The 21,316-nt window shown below is 33.0% G+C and overlaps 1 protein-coding gene across 2 annotated transcripts; it reads left to right on the forward strand.

The window, feature by feature from the left end:
• Positions 1 to 1,186: 1,186 nt before the first annotated feature.
• LOC110603029 (ATP-dependent RNA helicase fal1) lies at positions 1,187 to 10,766 on the forward strand. Of its 2 annotated transcripts, none has more exons than XM_021740676.2 (7): positions 1,187 to 1,422; positions 1,554 to 1,602; positions 1,725 to 1,862; positions 2,216 to 2,476; positions 9,979 to 10,018; positions 10,106 to 10,203; positions 10,606 to 10,766. In XM_021740676.2, the coding sequence occupies exons 1-7, from the start codon at positions 1,361 to 1,363 to the stop codon at positions 10,621 to 10,623; spliced, it is 666 nt and encodes a 221-aa protein (XP_021596368.1). In that variant the 5' UTR covers positions 1,187 to 1,360; the 3' UTR covers positions 10,624 to 10,766. The 2 variants fall into 2 exon arrangements, with proteins under 2 accessions (XP_021596368.1, XP_021596369.1); XM_021740677.2 differs by having other exon boundaries at positions 1,192 to 1,422; positions 2,243 to 2,476.
• Positions 10,767 to 21,316: the final 10,550 nt, after the last annotated feature.

Here is a 21,316-nt window from a genome sequence, read left to right on the forward strand (position 1 = left end):
AAAACGTCGACAAAGAACGGAGAGAAAGAAAAAGTTAAGTCAAACTCACATTGTTTGACAAAGAAGACTAGACTACGATCCCTCTGAGGATCAATGAGACTAGAGGGAGGAGGATCGGGAAGAACAATCCTCTCATTGCGATGAGGAGCCCTAATCCGAAACAGAGGGGTTTCCAAATACTCTCAAGAAAAGAGGGTCATGAGGGAGGAAGAGGTGACACTAGACTCTAGGTTCAGTACATCAGGAAGTTTAGGAACTTCCATGGCAGAACAGAGTACGTACCTTGAAAATGATTTCACAAGAAAATGTGAAGAAACGAGGTGCACATAGAGCAAGTAAAGAAAAAGAGTTCTGTAAAAATTTAGGGGTTTTTTGAATTTTGAAAACAGTAAAGCAAGGAAGAGACGTTTTGATGGGAACCATCCTTGAGCCGCGCGGTCATAAAGAGTCCTAGGAATTTACCCCTCATCATTCATGCAATAACTGCTGAGAAGGTAAAGGGGCAATTGATGACTGCTGGGCTTCACCATCTCAGTATGAGGCCAAGCCTCATAAAGCAGTGCTCGCCTAAAGCCCATGAAACCTCCCTGACAGACTGGTCCAACATTTTCGACTCCGGTTTAGGCCCACATAACAGACCGAGTCACTCACGATCTAGGTCCACTCACTACAGGCTCAGTCTAGTGACGTGACGTGGGGAGGGACAGTAAGTCCAGTCATTTCGAAGCCCTGCTCCCACGCGCACCGAGGGAATTAAATGGCCGCCTGGCATAGAGAGGACGTCTGACGCTTTCGTACGTACGGATCTGCGTGACAGAGGCAGGTGGCACTATAATAGAGAAGTCGTTATGCGTGGCTAGCAGACAAAGAGAAAGAAATAAAAAGAGAGGAACACTTTACTCTCAACCCAAACTTAGACGACTATTGTAAACCTTATTGTTTAAATCTCATAATATCATATTAAATAATAAATATTTTAAAAGCTCAAAATTAATAATAATTTTATTTTATTATAAAAATTAAATATTTAAATATTTAACTATTAAAATTAATAAAAAATATTAATTAGTAATTTTTTTGAAATTTAAAATATTTTAATATAATTTTTAAAATTGTTTGTCACATGGAAACTAAATAAAAAATTTCTCATAAAACTGCTACATTGCCATGGGCAACACGACAGAACAACAAAGAAAACAATATGAAACTTGGAATTCACAGGAATCGGAATCGGGACCAGAAACCGCACGCCGACGTCCCCTGACCCCCAATATAAAACAACATAAAATTTATGCGCGTTAGTTAGCGGAATTTTTTTTTCTTTTTTTTTTCTTAAAGAAAAGTTGATGCTTGGAGAGAAATGGCAATAATGGATGCAATTGAAGTCGCTTCTCCTCCTTCTCAGTCCCCTTCACACTTCAGGCACTTTCTTCTTTTTCTTTCTTTTCTTTTCCTCTTTTAAATTATATATATATTTTTTATTTTAAATTTATCCTTCTTTATATGTAATTTCTTTTCTTTGTATTAAATTGTCATTTTCTTTTCTGTTGCAGTCAACAGCGTCACTTCTATGTCGCCGTTGACAGACTCCAGTTCAAAATGGTCTCTCTCTCTCTCCCTCCCTCCATTCAATCTTTCATTACCGATATTTCAATTCTTCTTTTCTGTTTCTGTTGTAAAATTTGTTAATTTTTGAAAGAAATCGGCTTACTTTGAGTTGTCAGGTTACATTGGTGGATTTATTAGGGGTGGCGGGGCGCCGCTCTGGGCTGCCGATGGTGGTGTGCTGCAGCTCTAGGGACGAGCTCGACGCTGTCTGCTCGGCTGTCTCTGACCTTCCTTACATTTCTCTAGCTTCTCTGGTACTGAAATTTTTTGCCCCATTTTTTAAAGGGTTTCTCATTGTTTTTTTGATTTTAAAGTTCAATGTATTTGATTCCAATAATCTAATAAGTAGAAGAGAATTATTTCTTTATGGAGTTCAATGTGGTTTATTTCTATGTATTAGTGTCAATTTTCTGGACTTGTGAAATAGTGCATAGATTCTTATTTGTTTTCCTTCATCTTTTTCTTCCTTAAGCTTGTGTAATGGTCAGATTGTTTGAAATTGGTGATCTTCTCCTTAGTGTAGTTATTTTGGATTGTATATTGTTTCCATACAGTAAGTCGCATTAGGGATTTTATATTGTTCCATGCTCTAAATGTTTGATAATAGGGCTTTCAAATGTGTTACTCCTTCCAGTACAGTGATCTAGCTGAATCAGAACGAATCTTAGTATTGGAGAATTTTAAGCAAGCAACATTGAGATGGAACCATAATATCACTGCTCAGTCAGGAGAGGGCACTGAAATTGGAAAAGCTGAGGATAAATCTCATATGATAGTTGTAACAGATGCTTGCCTTCCGCTTCTTGCTTCTGGGGAGTCACCCATTTCTGCACGTATTCTGATTAATTATGAGTTACCAATGAAGAAGGTAAAACTGCCATTTTTTGTTACCGTGTTTGAAATTTTTTTTTTATTAATTATTAGTCTTTTATACATTGATTTTATTATCTTAATTTTTTAATATTAGTTTGTTAAAACTAATATTATGTACTATTCAAAAAAATATTAAATTTAAATATTCGTTTTGCAATTAATTTTTTGTATTAATTACTAATATTAATTGAATATTAATGTATTAAATTAGTATTACCTTGATAAGTATAATCTTCTATAAATTAATTTTAGTATGTTAGCTTATATATCATAATATTTCACTTTAATATTTATTCAACTTGTCTTATTTTCTCTTAGATTTCAATTAATATTACTCAATTTATTTTTCATGGACAAGTATTCTTCTAAGGCTATCCACCGGTAATAGATTTGCATTATCCGAATCAGTAGTTTGGAGTTACCTTTTAGAGAAACTGGTGGAGTAAAGAATTTAAATGAGAAGAGAGAAGAAAAAACTCAGTAAGACCACTAATGACCAATTTCATTCAACTCAAAACAAAAGCTGCTAACAACTAATTACAATGGACAGGTTCCCCCAAGCAATAAGCTGGAAAATTCTGAATAACAAAATACAAATCCCATCACAGACCTATCCCTTTATTTATGTTAAGGCCCTCGCATGTTACTCATGCAATTCCGTAACTGTTTCTCCTCCACATCAGCCTTATTCTAATTCTTGTGCCTTCTAGAATATACCCTCCTCATTCTCTTATTGAACTCTGCATTTGAAGTTTGGTCCAGTGTTTTATCATTGCCAGCTGCTGAAGAAACAACCTTGTCCTCAAGGTTGTAATTAGGAAATTGCCCCACATATTCATCAAGGTCAATCTAGGTAGCTTCCTTGTTTGGACGCCCTGCCAATTTAACCAACAAACATTCAATAGAGCTGCCATTCCGTGTATCAGCTTGTTGGGAAAAAATGGCTTGAGGGGAAAATGGAGGTGCTTGCTTAGAAGCAACATAATGGGGAATGAAAATTGTAGATGGTGGAGGAACAAATTTTTTAACTGTCAAGCATGAAAAACAGGATGTAGTTTGGAAGTAGGTGGTAATTGCAATTTATAAGCACCATACCCGATATGTTGGAGAAGAGTGAAGGGGCCAAAGAACCTTAGGGATTATTTGTAGTCCCCCGCCTTACCATTCCGCCATGCCACCAAGGCAACACAAAATAGATAAAAATATCCCCCCTCTTTTTTTTTTTGCTTTTTAAGGACAAATTGGAACCATTAATAATTTATGAGTAGTGCGTGAGGCCACTGAATGTTGCCATTACAATTCAGGGATACCAAAGCAAATTCACCCTCTTGAAATTGGATATCTCGTTTGTGATGGTTGGCATGTTTATTGTTTAACCATCTATGCTTGAGCCTTAATCAGGTTGTCCTTTAATTGACGTAGAATGGCATCTCTCTTAGTTAGTGCTTGAGAGATAGTTTGAACTTTGTTTCACTAGGCATAAATTGGATGATAGAAGGGGCCAGTCGACCATAGACTATATGGAATAGTGTCATTTTTGCAGCATATTGAAAAGTAGTATTATACCAACACTCTGGCTAATGAAGGCAATGGAGCCATTGTTTAGGTTGATCAGCAACAAAGCATCTCAAGTATTGCTCCAAGTAGCAATTTAGAACTTTTGTCTAATCATCGGTTTGAGGATGGTAGGAGGAACTAAACTTGAGTGAAGTATGCATAGCATGAAAAATCTCCAACTAGAAATTACTAAGAAACAATAGGTCTCGATCGCTGACATAGACTTAGGGATGCCATGTAATTTAATTACTGATTGGCAAATATATTCGCTGCATCCTTGGTAGTGAATGTATGTTTTAAAGGAATGAAGTTCCTATATTTAGATAATCTATCAATGACTACACAGATGCAATCATACCATTGTGATTTAGGCAAACCAGCTATAAAATCAATGGATGTGACCTCCCAAATTTGTTGAGGCACAAGCGGTGGTTGTAGAAGCCCCACAAGTGAAAGTTCTTCGCATTTATCTTTTTAACAAGGAATGCACTTAGCTACAAATTTATTGGCTAAAGTCATTATGCCCGCCAATAAAGAGATGAGGCTATGCGATGATAAGTTCAAAAGGCACTTGAATGACCCCTTGCTAGAGTAGCATGAAGTTCATGTAATAACATTTGAATCCAAGGAGAATTAGAGGGAATGACTAGTCGACCTCCAAGGAATACGACGGTGGAGAAGTAGCCCGTTAAAGTTGGGCCACAATAGCTATGAGAGTAGAAACTTGTTGAATTGCAGTAGATAAAGAGTCTAAATCAAACCAAAAAGATCGAGTTATGGCAGCTAGTTTTAAGGAAGTGTCTTCCTCCCATTGTAATAGTGCATCTGCTGTGTTGTTGGCTTTACCTGGCTTGTATTCAATTATAGCCCAAAATTTTAGAAACTTAGCATTATTGTGTTGGTTGGATGATATGCTGCTCCAAGAGATGTCTCAAGCTTCTATGATTAGTTCAAACAGTAAATTTATGCCCCCATAAGGTATGGCCTGCAGTGCTGTATGGTGAGTATGAATGCCATTAATTCTTTCTCATATGTAGAACAAACAAGGTGTGATCAAATGAGGCTTTACTGAAGTAAGCCAATGGTTTATCATCTTGAGTGAGAATAGCACCCACACCTCAATTGGAAGCATCAGATCCAATGATATATTTACAACATCCCGAAAAATTAGCGCAATAGCTGTTGCCCAGTCAAACAACAAAACTAGAAGTAGAATTAACAGGTAGAGATAACCAAGAGACCTATGTCTGAGATATAAAATAGTGGCTGGCTCCATTGTCAACCATAAGCAAAATAGGCTGGCGTGGATTGTACCTTGTAGCTTAAGCGTGCATGGTGAGAAATGCCCCCAACTGAATAGAAAGGTACTTCAAGGGATTAACACAACTTGAAACAAGAAATAGAAAATGAGATTGATAGAAACTGTAAGGAGAAGTTCCCTTGAAAGAGTAGAGAACAGGACTGTATTGATTAAAGAGAGAATATCCACAGCAAAAGAGATTACAATCAGTCTACTTCTTGATTGCCAACAACACAAATTCGGGAATTTGAATAGCAAGTAAAGAAAAAGATAAGAAGACAAATACTAAGATCAAAGAATAAATGGAAATAAGGTTCCAACCAACCCTCGGGAGGTCCTTCCGTGCAGAGTGTCTTTTTGCTCAAAAAAAGGTTTTCCGTAATTTTTCAAAGATGCCCCCTACTCCTACTTTCTGTCCTTTAATATTAGAGAAGATTCTCTTTTGGTAACAACCATGCTATATGTGTCCTCCCCTCCAACTATTGCTGCAGCACTATTCCCCAAGCATTTGAGATTCCCTTCCCCCTATTCTCCCCTTTCTTCATTTGAGAATAAACTTTTAAAGGCTGAGGCGTCCTACTAGCTCTCCCAACATTTTTAATGCTACTTGAAGACAATAAGGTGTAGAAGGGTTTGGAATGGATGGTTTAGAAACTGTTTTACTTTCGGGAAAGGTAAGCTAAAATAGCCTGTAGGTGGAGAAAATTTAGGATATAGTAGTAGTGGTGGGCAATGCCCATTAGATAGGGCCTTTAGAATAGTCTTTGGTAGCGGAAAGTTTAAGGAGACTCGCATAAACCAACTCCTGTTTAATTTCTCTGGCCAAGAGCATGATGCAATGAATTAAGTGGATTCGTGGTGATGAACACACACCCAAATCTCCTCCAGATGACCATTCAAGAAGTAACCTAGATATTGCTACTCTGAATGAGATGGAACTTGCGCAGCTGCAGAAACAAAAAGATCAATAAACTCATTTGATTGCAGCTAGGCATTTAGAAGGATAGATTATTGCATCACCGTCATCGAACGACAAGCTCTTTAGAAAATTGTTCCCAAGTAATATTTGGGTTACGACTTATGAAAGCAAATGTAGTGGAGCCAATGAAAAGTACCAAGTATCACCTTCCATATATGCTAAGGCCTACGAGGCTTTCATTTTTTGTTGAGTCTAGTGAATTTCAAAATACTGATTGGCTCTTAGCTTAAAGCATAATTTCCTTCAAAAGTGGGTAGCTCAACTTGTTTAATAGAGAGAGGAAATATTGGATTATTATGGTTGGGGTGTTAGGATTTGGAGTGGAAGAAGGAGATGGGTTAATGTTATGTGCCTTTAAATAGGATCTCGTATTAACTGGAAAATCCTTCTCTCGCCAGACTGATTTTTTCTTGGTAATGTTTTTGCTTTTCTTTGAGGAATCTATTATAAAATAAATTGAAAACTCGTTTGAGAGAATTCTCGGATCTCATAAACTGATGAATAATATTTTCTGAATGTCTTATTCAATGATCTCAAGTGCCTTTTTATATTGAAGGCTACATTTAGATTGTATTAACATTTGAATTTAAAATACTTCCCATCTTCTATTAATATTTAAAATTTATAAATTAAACTAAAGATAGCAACTAAAAAATCAAATTAGAGTTAAGATACTAATCTTATTTGTTGCAACCACTTTGATCAGAATCTATCAAATAGAAGGATAATGCATATCTATAACATTATCCCCTTCTTGGAGAAAAAGCTTATCCTCAAGCTTGTTTTCAGTCATCTGGTTCAACAATAGGAGATCCTAGATCCTTCAACTCCATCCAAAATAATTTTTGCACTGATGGTTAAAAGTACATGTTTCATCACAGTTGTAGCAAAGGCCTTTAGCTCAATGTTCAGCCATTTCTATCCTGCTAAGTCTTTTCACAAATGGAGTTGAGGTGCTTCCAACACTTGAAGATGCTACATTATTATTTTCCTTAGACTCTTCAGTTAAATTGCTAGTAGACGGTGCAAACCCTTAAAATGACACGTAAGCTATCATCATCCGACCCAATTGTTGTTTCTTCTCAAATATTCGAGCAAAATTCATTGTCGTAACTAAATTGGGAGGGTTTTCTAGTTCCACCTTAAGCCGAATAGTCTCAGACAATCCTGTAGTAAAAAGTTGGTTTCAACAGTTGATAATCTACTGATCCAACTTGCTTCAAATTCACCAACTTCCCTAAGAGATTGCTACGTGGAGGACCAAATCGCAAGTTGTAGTTCTCCTTGAACTCTTGCTATGTCATTCCAGGTTCTTCCTATTCAAGTCTGTAAAATCAAAATTGAGCCTCACCAGCAAGATGGAAGGCAGCTAGACTGACTTTATCTGCTTCCACTATTTGTTGATTTTGAAAAAATTGTTCACAGCGATTAAGCTATCCAAGTGGGTCATTGGAGCCATCAAATGAGGGAAAATAAAGTTTTGTATATCTAGGCACTATGCACCCTTAAGAACGATCATTATTTGGTTGGACAAAATTTTGTTGACCGCTACTCAAACTCTTGGTTTTGGTTTGCTCCTATATTGAAGGTGTGGATGAGCTCCGAAACTTAATGAGCCAAGTCGTTGAATCGAGCATTTTGTTGTATGAAAGAGTTCAACTTCTCTTTCAGATTTGTTGAATCGCCCATGATGACCGGCTCTGATGCCAAATTGTTATGCGCCCTTAAATAGGATCTCATCACAGGTCGATTAACTGAAAAATCCTCCTCTCGCCAGACCGATTTTCCCTTGTTCATGTTTGTACTTTTCTTTGAGGAACCTAGTGTGAAATAAATTGAGAACTCGTTTAGGAGAATTTTTGAATCTCATAAACTGATGAATAATATTTTCTGAATGTCTTATTCAATGATCTTAAGTGCCTTTTTACAGTGAAGGTTACATTTAAATTGCATCAACATTTGAATTTAAAATACTTCCTATTTTCTATTAAAATTTAAAATTTAAAAATTAAACTAAAGATAGCAACTAAAAAATCAAATTAGAGTTAAGTTACTGATCTTATTTGTTGCAACCACTTTGATCAGAATCTATCAAATAGAAGGATAATGCATTTCCATAACAGTTAACAGCGGGGGTAGCAAATGAGGGTTCATCCACAATGGTTTTACCTCTTGCAATGGTAGTCGACAGTTCTTCAATAGATGCTAATTTTGAGTGGAGTTGCTCATTTTCTAACCGGAGTTTGGTCAAACTATAGTCTATAAGTGCCAAATTCTTCACCATTTTCACCCTATTCTTCATTCAAGTTTGAGTCATTCAAGTTGTAGGGCAGGACCAATGTGGTGGAGTAAAGAATTTAAATGAGAAGAGAGAAGGAAAAACTCAGTAAAGAAAGCCACTAATGGCCAATTTCATTCAACTCAAAACAAAAGCTACTAACAGCTGATTACAATGGACAGGTTCCCCCAAGCAATAAGCTGGAAAATTCTCAATAACAGAATATGATGAATCCCATCACTGACCTTTCTCTATCTATATTAAGGCCCTCACATGTTACTCGTGCAACTCCTGTAACTGTTTCATCTCCACATTAGCCTTATTCTGATTCTTTTGCCTTTTAGAATATACCCTCCATATTCGCTTGCTGGGTCCTGCATTTGAAGTTTGGTCCATTGTCTTATCAGAAACTTATATAATATTGTGTTTAGGGCACTGAAAAAATAAAACATGGTTATTTTGTATTGTTTGCCATGCCGAGAATGCAATGTATTACACTAAACAATTACTAATACATGTAGAAGGTGGTGTAGTTTTGTAAAAGAAAAATAGAAAGAAAAAAAAAGGTTGAAACCTGGTTGACCTTTGTGATCTGTGATAAGGATTTATGGGTTTTGTAATTTCCTTTTTTCAAGGGTAACTTGGAGTTTGCCATAGGCCTGGTTCCCCACGCTGGTCCAAATTTCATAACTATGTTTTATGAGTTCAGCAGCTTAGATTGAGTGATGTCTGATTACTTCTCGGTTTGGAAGATAATCATAAACACATTTTCATTTTCTTGTGGCCTGTTGTTCTTTGAGGTTTTTTATGCACGTCTTAACACCATTAAACAATAGGTCTATTTGTTTGACTGATTGAGAGTAAACAGTAACCCATATGAATAGATGCTACATATGATCAACCTATTATCCATTGAGTGTGACTCAAATTTTGTCCACATATTTTTCTGATCAACCTACTATCAATTGAATGTGACTCAAATTTTTTTGGGTTTGGATTTCTCTCTCTAGTCTCTACCCTCCTCCCCCACAATTCTCAATATATTTATATGTATTTGGGTGAGGGATTGGGTCACTAGTTGTTTTAACCAACAGACTCGACAATAATATGTCCAACAGAAGATGCTCTAAGTACTTGGTTTCTCAATCGACTAATTGTTCTGCTTCCTATAGAAGTGGCACAAAGGCAATTTCAGTTCCATGCTTGCCTCTGCCACTGTTGGATTGGGGATGGGGATCTTAGTCCACATTCGGTTTCATCAAGACTTCTATTTACTTGTTTTTTCCCCATGCATGTTTCTGTATTTTCTTTTTTATTGGTTCTAATAACTGAATGATTCTGCTTGGAGTTTCTTATCATTGAAATTGTTTGGCATGCTTTCAGGAAACATATGCAAGACGCATGGCTTGTTGTTTGGCAGCAGGTGTTTCTCTCAATCTACAGTGTTTGGTCACTTATATTATGTAATATAGCTTTGCAATTCATAATAACTCTATGTAAACATTTGCAGATGGGATTGTGATAAATATGGTTGTTGGGGGAGAAGTGGTGACTCTTAAAAGTGTTGAAGAGAGCAGCAGCCTTGTCATAGATGAAATGCCTATAAATGTATGTTTGCTTTTTGTTGTTTCCTTTTTTTTGAGGTTGAAAAATATCAGGGTGGCATACCATTTAACTTAGAATATAAAGATGCAATAATCACATTTGTAGGCTAAGAGTTGGCCTTCTATTTATCATTTAAAAGCAAAAAGGGGTTCTAGTAGGGTGACAACTATTTTATTGGACCTGTTATCATTTTACAATTATCTAATTTTAAGAAACTTCTATGGTGGGTACTGGTCTTTAGCATTTTTTTCCCCTTTTCTAAACTAGTGAGCTTGTCATATGCATTTACTTGGATGTATTGCAACAGGATATATATATATATATATTTTTTTGTTTCAATTAATACGAGATCTGACACGAAATTCTAAACTGAATATAATTGACATGAATGTGTTCATGTTGCAGATATCTGAGATTTTATGAAGATGATTTGTTTTCGACAATATCTACGGAGCAAAAATAAGGCTTGACTTCCTGTAATCTTTTCAGTCTTTTTAACAGTTGACATCCTAATATATTATTTGGATAATTTGTGAGTAATTTCAGCAATATTAAAATTTTTGTCAGCCTGAGTTTGCATGATTCCGTGTAGTCTTGTTTCATCCCTAAGACTTGGGGAAAATTGGGTGATCTATATGGTAACTGAAGTGGGGAAGGAAGGAAGCAACGTCTGAGAACCATTTACTGACAGTTCCAAAAAGAAATCTTATATGAGATCCAAGCACATGATTTAGATTGTGGGTATGACTTTCAAAGTCTCTTCATTTTTTCAGGAGGCGACTGTTATTTGGATCCAGGTTCCGCTTTATCTAAAATTCTGTCCTTTGAATAATTTTTGAGTTCAAAGTTTGACAAAGAACATTATTCTCTGCTAGAATTCCAAGCCATTATCTGTTTAGCAAATGGCAAGAGTGCCAACCATTTTGTGGAAGCCGCTGGTGATTCTGCTATTTGGAATTTCGGCTTTCTTTATTTCCTAATAAGGGTTTAAAAATAATTTAATTTCTAAATTCCGGTCTGAAAATATTATTTTCTAGATCGGGGTGAATAGGTAGAGATTACCTCACTGTGGTAAAACTTAAATAAATAATAAAAATATACTGAAAACAAAAATAAATTTAAAAGAAATTAAAATTAATACGTTATAGCAGTTTATAAGTGGTAAAAGCATTTTACTTCATATAATTATTTTGATTATATAGATGTTTGGCAAAATGTTTTCAGTATTCAAAATTCAAACCATATTCACTCATGGCTAATATATTTTGATCAGTCAAAAATTAAAGAAACTACCAGATTTTCAAACTGGTTTTTAAAGTGGTGGCAGTGTTGAGGTATTTCTGAAGAAATTTTTTCATCCGAAATATCTCAAGTATACCAGTATTTTAAAAGTAATTATAAACCCAATTTGAGTGAAATCTATATATTTTGTATAAACTTTTTTATTTCTTGGGTATACCAATGGTTTTTTTATTTTCAGTATATGGCGGGAACTTTTATTCCAGCCATAGTAAAAAAGCATAAGATTAAATGGTGAGATCATTTAAGAATACCACCACAGTAATGACTGTTAAAGAATGAATAGTAAAAAAAGCACAGTTCTCAGCTTTATCCTATGCTAATAAACTTATCTCTGCAAGAAAATCCTTCATTCGGAGCACAGAAAGCCCAATGTCAAGCATCTTGTTCTGGAGGAGGTACTATACCTTCTAATATCCATTTATCTAGCAAGATTATATCTTTCCACTGAATTGTTTTAGGAATTACCGTATTTATTTTGGTTAAATCCGTCTGTAAGAATCTTGTTTCTCCTATTTTAGGTTGTAACTTATACTTAGTTCCAAATGCTGAATTCATAGCTTTATAATGGATTTTATATATTAATGCTATCGGAATAGATCCTTGTTTCATTTTATAATTATGGGTTTTTATTTCTAAAACTATACTATCTAAAATGTTCAAATCATTTAAAGAGATTGTCATGTCTGGATATACTTCAAAGGATATAGGTCCTTCACTATTCAACCGATCCTAATAAAGAATCTTGAAAATTTAAAAATCTTGCATCTCTAACTACTGCTAATATACTAGTGTTTAATCCTTCTCTAGTTAAAAGTTTTATACCTACTTGAATTAATCCTATATGAATATATTTATACTTCTTACTCCTATGATGACTTAATGTTTTTGGTGATAAAAGAGTTATTTTCTCAAAGGGTTTACTTAACTGAAAATCTCTTTTTTCTGTTTTTATTACTTAATCTGTTTTAAAAACATTAAACTTTGGGATTTTATAAATCTGTTCCTTATCTACTTTAGGAATTTCCCATTCATCTATGACTTTTACAAAATCTTCCAATATTAACTCATTTTTATTTATGACTCTTTTAATTTCTAAAAACTCTGAATCATCAGATTTTACTGTACTAGCCGATTTACACAAAAAATTATCCATTTTCAAAAGATATAATTATTTTGAAAAGTGGACCAGGTCCCCAATGTGGCACCCAACGTGGACCGTGTGCAGGGGTAAAACATCTGGGCCATATAGGATTAAAATAGCGCTTCTACTAACAGCTTAAGCTTTTGGTAGAATAGTATGCGCCCTTATGGTATCAGAGCCAGGTCACGGGTTCGAGCTGCGGGGAAGGAAGGGTATTTAATATGGCCAAGGATAGTGCCAGAAGTGGGCCCGGTCCCCAAAGTGGGCAACCCAATGTGGAGACGTTACCGTGTGCAGGGGTAAACATCTGGGCCATATAGGATTAAAGTAGCGCCTCTACTAACAGCTTAAACTTTTGGTAGAATGGTATACGCCCTTATGACCTTATTTAATATGGCCAAGGATAGTGCCAGAAGTGAGCTCGGTCCCCAAAGTGGCACCCAACGTGGAGACGTTACCGTGTGCAGGGGTAAACATCTGAGCCATATAGGATTAAAGTAGCGCCTCTACTAACAGTTTAAGCTTTTGGTAGAATGGTATGTGCCCTAATGAAAGAAACTTGGGATACAACAAACACAATGGATCGATCATACAGAATTCAGAGTCAATATAAAACATATAACTATTTAACTTTCAATGGTACGTGACTTTGTATCCCAAGTTTCTTCTACGGCACACCAATTGCCGGATCGAAGAGATCTGGTTTTCCAGTCTATATACCAAGAAAGTATAATATCATTGGTTTTTTAATAAAACAATCAAATTATAACAGTTTTTCTGATGTGGAGTATCATACTAAGCTGCAACCACAGAGCATACTTATGATATTTTAAAATTATTATGAAGGCTAGGGTTCCTGCAACCTTAACCTGGGATCCCCAGAGTTAAGTCAGAGTGTGGAGGAAGAAGAGAAAAGTGTCGTCAACATGGGCTTTATAAGTAGCAAAATAAACTTTAACAAAATAAAACTTACTATATTTAAATCTTAAGAACTCATATAGAATTTATGGGAACCAGAAGAGAATTTACAAAGGAAAATAGAGAGGAAGTGAAGATAGAGAAAATAGAGAGAGAGGAAGTATATCAGATGTGTGCCTTCACAAGGGGAGAGGCTCACTTTTATAGAAAATTTTAAGCCTTTACTGTTGATTCACGCTGCCTTTACTGTTCATGAATATTAACTTGTCTGCTTCTTTTTACTGTAGATGAATAGTTTGTCTGCCACTGCTGCTCCTTTTTACTGTGGATGAATAGTTTGTCTACTATGTCTTTTACTATTCTTGTCTTTTACTCTGATTCTGATGATGAGGATGAAGATGAGGTGTCCTTCTTTTTCTTACATTTCTTCAATTTTTCTTTCTTTTCCTTTTTTACTTTTGCTTTCTGTTTATCTCTTCTTTTGCTTGTTTTACTTTTGATTTTTACCGGGGGAAGAATTCCATAACAGTCGTCTTCATTACTATCATAGTATGAAGATGTCTGGTTTTTACTGGAGGATGACGTCTGGGATGACACTGTCGACTCCGATTCAGAACTTGACTGTTTTTTAATTTTTCTTTTGGACTGCTTCTTTGAAACTTTTTTACTGGAGGACTTGCTTGATGATTCTTTATTCAAGGATTGCTTTATTTCTTCCTTTTCTCCTGAAGTAAGCTGATTGAACATTTGTTGACAAATAATCTTATACTCATCAGGAGTTTTAGCTGCTGCAAGTAATGCTTGACATTGGGCTTTCTGTGCTCCGAATGAAAGATTTTCTTGCAGAGATAGTTTATTAGCATAGGATAAAGCTGGGAACTGTGCTTTTTTGACTATCCATTCTTTAACAGTCATTACTGTGGTGGTATTCTTGAATGATCCCCACCATTTAATCTTATGCTTTTTTACTATGGATGGAATAGAAGTTCCCGCCATATACTGAAAATCAAAAAACCATTGGTATACCCAAGGAATAAAAAAGTTTATACAAAAGTACATTAAAGGGGTATATAGGTTTCACTCAGGTTGGGTTTATAATTACTTTTGAAATACTGGTATACTTGAGATACTTCGGATGAAAGAATTTCTTCAGATGAAAGAATTTCTTCAGAAATACCTCTACACTGCCACCACTTTAAAAACCAGTTTGGAAATCTGGTGGTTTCTTTAATTTTTTACTGATCAAAATATATTAGCCATGAGTGAGTGTGGTTTGGATTTTGAATATTGAAAACATTTTGCCAAGCATCTATATAATCAAAATAATTATATGAAGTAAAATGCTTTTTTAAGGTTTTAAATTTAGACCAGTATACAAATTCGAGGTTGGTCAATCCTTAGGATGGATAACCCTTTTTATTTGTATGGAAGAATAGGCTATTATATTTTTATCATTTTTATCAAAATTATGCTTTATTTTTACCGACTCAGTATCTTCCAAAATACTATGATAATATTCCTGAGATTTTGAAAAATCCTTTGTAAAATACAAATTCTCAGGATAATATTTTTTAACAACTCCCCATGGGTTTACATCGTTGTAACCATTTTCAATAACAATTTCAAAATCAGAAATATTTTGTATGATCCATTTATGAAAACTTATATTATACCCATGAGTAGATTGGATTTTTGGCAAATCCACAGCCATTAACGGATTTGATACGTCTTTACTGTCTACCGTTTGAGACAGACTAGCCGTACCATGAGCGAGTACGATCGCTTTAGTTTTAGAGGCCATACCTGAGTCTCCTGAGGAGGAGGCTATATTCTGCGAGGCTATATTCTGCGAGGCTTTAATCACCTCTGGTGATTGACTTAATTCTTCAATCCATCTTTTTAAATCTGATGGGCTTGATTTTATATCTGATGGGCTTGGGTTTTTTACTTGTGGTTTTATGGTTTTAGCCAGGTCTTCTGAATGTTTTGATAAGGCTTTAGGAGTAGAACCTGGGCTAGATTTTACTTCCTTTTGTCTATTCTTCTTTCTTCCCATTATTCTGTAAGAATTCTCTAGTTAGAAAATCTGGAATATTATTTTTACTACCTTTAATATACTAAATATCAAAATAAAAAATGCTTAAAATCGCTTAGCCATCTAGCAAAAATCTGTTTAGAAGCAAAATTTTTAACATCTTTCTTTAAAACATCCTTTGCTGATTTACAATCAAATCTGACTAAGAACTTTTGATTTAACAAGTCATACTGAAATTTATTTATGCAAATTACAATACTTAATATTTCTTTTTTAATAGTTGAATAATTCAATTGAGCTGAATTCCAATGTCCTAAGGTAAACTGGATTATTTTTTCTTTATCATCTATCCTTTGTTTTAAAATTCCTCCATACCCTATGTCTGAAACATATGTTTTCACAATTTTAAATGCATTAGGATTTGGGATATACAAATAAGGAATTTCTTTTACTAAAGATTTTATATGTCTTATAATGCTGGTATGCTTCTCAGTCCACGGTCCAGCATTTTTCTTAAGTCTATCATGTAATGGTTTTATCATTCTATTTAAATTTGGATAAAAATCTATAACATAGTTTAGGCAACCTAAAAATCTCTGTAATTGAGTTTTATTAGTTATTTCGTTAGAAAATTTTTCTCCAAATACTATTGTTCTTTCTATTGGTTGGATAATACCTTGTTCTATATAGTGTTCTAAGAATCTAATCTTAGTTTGAAATAGATTCATTTTAGTTTTACTTAGTGCTAATCCATTCTTTTTTACGATCATGCAAAATGTTTTTAAATGTTTAAAATTTTCTTCTATACTTTGGCTGAATACTAAGACATCATCTATATAAACCAAACAAAATTTTGAATAAGGGTTAAAGATATCATTCATTATTCTTTGGAATTCGGACGGTGCATTTTTTAATCCAAAAGGCATTACATTCCATTCATATTGTCCAAATGGGACTGTAAAAGCAGTTTTATATCTATCTTTAGGGTGAATTTGGAATTGCCAATAACCTGACTTCATATCAAATTTACTAAAAATATTTGCATTATATAATCTATTTAAAAGATCTTTTTTATTAGGGATAGGGTACCTAATCCATTTTAATGCTGTATTTAATGGCTTACAATTTATAACTAACAAAAAGCTGCATACGACCAAGGACTTCTTGATTTACTGATTAATTTTTTATCTTCTAATTCTTTGATTTCTTTTTTACAATGTTCTAATAATTCTGGTGCCATTTGAATTGGTCTGGCCTTAATTGAAATTGATTTTTCATCAAATCCTTCTTCATATGGTAAATCTATTATATGCTGTTTTCTGGTCCAAAATGCATTGGGGTGTTCAGCACATAACTCTTTTTCCATGTAATTTTTTAATTTTTCTATTCTAATTTTTATATTTTCACTTTCTAATTGATTTTTAATCCTAGTTAAATGTACATTATTTTTTAAATATTTTAAGTCTTCTGTTTTAGATTTTATTATCGAATTTATTTCCATTGTCCTAATGGAATGTGCTTTTATTAAATTTAAATTTTTTCTTTTAGGTTTCTCTGTGAATTCTAATCTAGCTGTTTTATTTTTTACTTTAAATTTTATACAATCTTCTTCTACCGAGTACGGTGTTATAAGATTTATGAATGGTGTTCCTAATATTACCATATGATTTATTTGTTGTAACAACAAAAATACAGTTTTTAATTCTAAGCTTTGATTTACTATTAAAACTTCTGTTTTTCCTAGAATATTCAAACTAGTTTTATTTGCTGTTGTTAATTTCTCTTTAGTTTTATTCCAAAACCTTCTGGGTACTAGACTTGACTTTATACAATTTAGATTTGCTCCTGTATCAAATAATGCTATTGTATCTATTATAAATTCCTCTGATAATTTAATTGTTACTTTTATTAAATATTTTCTAGATGTTATTTCTTATAATAATAATATAAATTTATTATCTACTTCTTTACTATCTAATTGACTTATTTCATTCTGGTCATCTTTCTCTTCCTTTTCAGATGAAGAAGAAGAAGAGTCTGAAATTAATTGTTCTTCCAAAAATTTTATCATTTTTGAATCTTTTTGGAGTTGATGTTTTAAATTTTTTACTTCAGTCTTTATTATTTTAATTTCTCTTTGCAATTCTTCTATAGATACTGTTTCTTTAGGTTTTTTATTTTTATTTAATATTTCAGTGAAATCATAAGTTTGTTTTTCTATCTTAGGAACGATACTCTTCACTTATTCTGTTTCATCAAAACTTTTAATTAATGTTTTAATAAATTTTTCCATAGTACTATTATCCTCTGTATTATTTATTAATTCCAATAATGAACCTTGTTCTTTAGTTAGTATATTTATTGATTTTTCTGATGAGCTAGTTCCTAACTCATCTATCTGATTTTCACTCTCTATTAATTCTGATTCTGAACTTTCTGAATCTATATATAATTCTTGAATTTTATTTATTATTTCTTCATCTAATTTTAACTTATTTAATTTTTTATTGAACCTACAAAACTTAGATGTATGACCTTTCTGTCCACAATTGTAAGATGTTAAATCTTTAAATAATTTCTTATTCTGTGTCTTATTTACAGGGGTTTTCTTTTTATATTTTTTATAAGGTTTATAATTTTTTTTTATAGTATTCTTCTTTACTAGGTTTTGTTATATATTTTTTTCTTATAATACTATCCTTCTTATAATATTTTCTTGGTTTGGTTTTAGAGCATTGACCATTGCAATTTTTATCCTGCCTTATGCCATAATCAAATTGTTTACAAAAAGATCCTAATTCCTACTTAGTTTTATGCATTTCATATTTTAAAGTCCTTTGCAATTTTAAATATTGACAAATCTATAATCCTTCCTTTTGAATTATACTTACTAGTTGGCCATATGTCAATTTTCTGTATGGTATTGGGTTACCAAATTGTTGTTTTATATTATTCTTAACTTTCTCTCCTAGAAAATAAGGAAGTCCTGCTAGGAATTTTTCTTTCCAAAAATCTTAATTTGAATCTTCTCTTAACATTAACCTAGTAAAAAATGTAGTTTTATAATACTGAAAATCACTTAATTTTTTACATTTTAAATTACTCAATAGTTCAGCATTTTTATCTTTTAAAAGAGATGGGTCTCCTATAAAATGTAATGAAATTGTTAGAATTAAGGTTGATACCGCATCCTGAATAGTTTCTTCTGACTCATTATATATGAGCTCACCATCACTATTTACCCGTATTGAGTTCAAAATTTCTAATTGCTGCATGTCTGTTAAGTAGTAATCTCACCATCCTTTTAACTGTCCTGTAAAACCTGCTATAATTATTTCAGCTATTGCTCTATCTGAAACAAAATACTAGGTTTTATATGCATTAGCTGCCATAGTCATTTGCTGTAATAAACTTAAAATATTATACTCAGATAATCCATCTATATTCCATTCATAAATTGTCGAGGCATTATACTTAAACTGGGAGGTACTAATTGGTTTATCTAATAGTCCTAGATCTAGTGCTTTACTTACTATTTCTCTATGTGATATAGGATTTATTTCAAATTGTTTTATATCTTCTGAATCTGGCTGACTTTGCTCAGTTTCAAATCCTGATTCTTCCTCTATTATATTTATATTTCTAGACTGGGGTGTCTCTGGAATTATATTTTTACTAGATTCTGAAGTTTCTATCTTAATTGGTCTTTCAGACTTTGCAAAAATTCATTTTTATTTACTTTTAATTCCTTTTGACTTGAACTAGATATCTGGTATGGCTTAAAAATATGTGGTTTTATTTCTTTTTTCTCTTATATTTCTACCTCTTTATCTTTTAAAATTTTTTCTATCTTTTTTAACTGAGTACCTATACATATTAAACTTGCATTACTACAATTATTATGTTCTATGATCTTTTTATATGTATCAATTTCTTTAGCTATTTTATATGGTGCACAAATTATTTCATTTTCTCCATATTTTATTTTACTAATCGTCTTAGGTGGAAAATCACTTTGAATTACCTCATCATTTATAATCCATTCTGGCCTTTTATCTCTTACTGTTATTGGATTTATACTTTTTACCTTTTTTAATTCAAACCACTCAAAGAACTTTATTTTTCCTGTTTTACTAACATATTCAAAATATTCTTCTTTTAATTTTTCAAAATTATTTTCTTTAACAATTTTATTTAATTTTTTTAAATTTTTTGTCTTAGTTATTTCTTTTAAAAATTTCTTTTCAATTTTTTCTTTACTAAGAACATTTAATTCCCTATTTATATTATTTATATTTTCTGTTATAGCAGATATTGCTAGTGATGATGGTGAAGAATGTGCTATTTCAGCCTGCTGATTTAAATAATTCTCTATTGGATTATATACTGTCTGGGGAACCGAAGAACTATAATCTATTCCTTTCATTTTAAGATGTCCATCTGGAATATTTGATGTAGAATATCTAGGTTTTCCTATAGTTTGGATTATAGGTTTAGGTTCATCTCCTTTATATGTAGCATATATTACTGATAGTATATTTGATACTCTTCCTATATCTTCTGTAATTACTGAAGATGATGATTCTGTATATCTACTACTTACACTTCTACTGAATTGTTTTAGGAATTACCGCATTTTTTTTTAGTTAAATCCGTCTGTAAGAATCTTGTTTCTCTTATTTTAGGCTATAACTTATACTTAGTTCCAAATGCTGAATTCATAGCTTTATAATGGACTTTATATATTTGTTTCATTTTATAATTATGAGTTTTTATTTCTAAAACTATACTATCTAAAATGTTCAAATCATTTAAAGAGATTGTCATGTCTGGATATACTTCAAAGGATATAGGTCCTTCACTTAGACTGGTTTCAACCGATCCTAATAAAGAATCTTGAAAATTTAAAAATCTTGCATCTCTAACTACTGCTAATATGCTAGTGTTTAATCCTTCTCTAGTTAAAGGTTTTATACCTACTTGAATTAATCCTATATGAATATATTTATACTTCTTACTCCTATGATGACTTAATTATATGAATATATTTATACTTCTTACTCCTATGATGACTTAATGTTTTTGGTGATAAAAGAGTTATTTTCTCAAAAGGTTTACTTAACTGAAAATCTCTTTCTTCTGTTTTTATTACGTAATCTGTTTTAAAAACATTAAACTTTGGGATTTTATAAATATGTTCCTTATCTATTTTAGGAATTTCTCATTCATCTATGGCTTTTACAAAATCTTTCAATATTAACTCATTTTTGTTTATTACTCTTTTAATTTCTGAAAACTCTGAATCATCAGATTTTACTGTACTAGCCGATTTACACAAAAAAGGATCCATTTTCAAAAATCTTGAATTATATCGCGGCCACTGCCTGTTATACCCTATGACGCCTAAAACCTTGGCTTAAACGGATTCGGTTGGCATACACAAAACATATTTTTTCAAGACTTTTAATAATGGATTCTTTCCCATGCAAAACCTTTGGCTCTGATACCATAAGGGCGCATACCATTCTACTAAAAGCTTAAGCTGTTAGTAGAGGCGATACTTTAATCCTATATGGCCCAGATGTTTACCCCTGCATACAGTAACGTCTCCACGTTGGGTGCCACATTGGGGACCGGGCCCACTTTTGGCACTATCCTTGGCCATATTAAATACCCTTCCATAAGGGCGCATACCATTCTACCAAAAGCTTAAGCTGTTA

Source organism: Manihot esculenta, chromosome 12, assembly GCF_001659605.2.
Source record: "Manihot esculenta cultivar AM560-2 chromosome 12, M.esculenta_v8, whole genome shotgun sequence".
NCBI lineage: Eukaryota > Viridiplantae > Streptophyta > Magnoliopsida > Malpighiales > Euphorbiaceae > Manihot > Manihot esculenta.

What these genes read in the sequence shown, in the direction of transcription:
- LOC110603029 (XM_021740676.2), top strand. Translation starts at nt 1,361, where the DNA reads ATGGCAATAATGGATGCAATTGAAGTCGCTTCTCCTCCTTCTCAGTCC. An exon ending in ACAGACTCCAGTTCAAAATG is followed by an intron (nt 1,603 to 1,724) that starts GTCTCTCTCTCT and finishes TTGAGTTGTCAG; the next exon opens with GTTACATTGGTGGATTTATT. An exon ending in ATGAGTTACCAATGAAGAAG is followed by an intron (nt 2,477 to 9,978) that starts GTAAAACTGCCA and finishes GCATGCTTTCAG; the next exon opens with GAAACATATGCAAGACGCAT.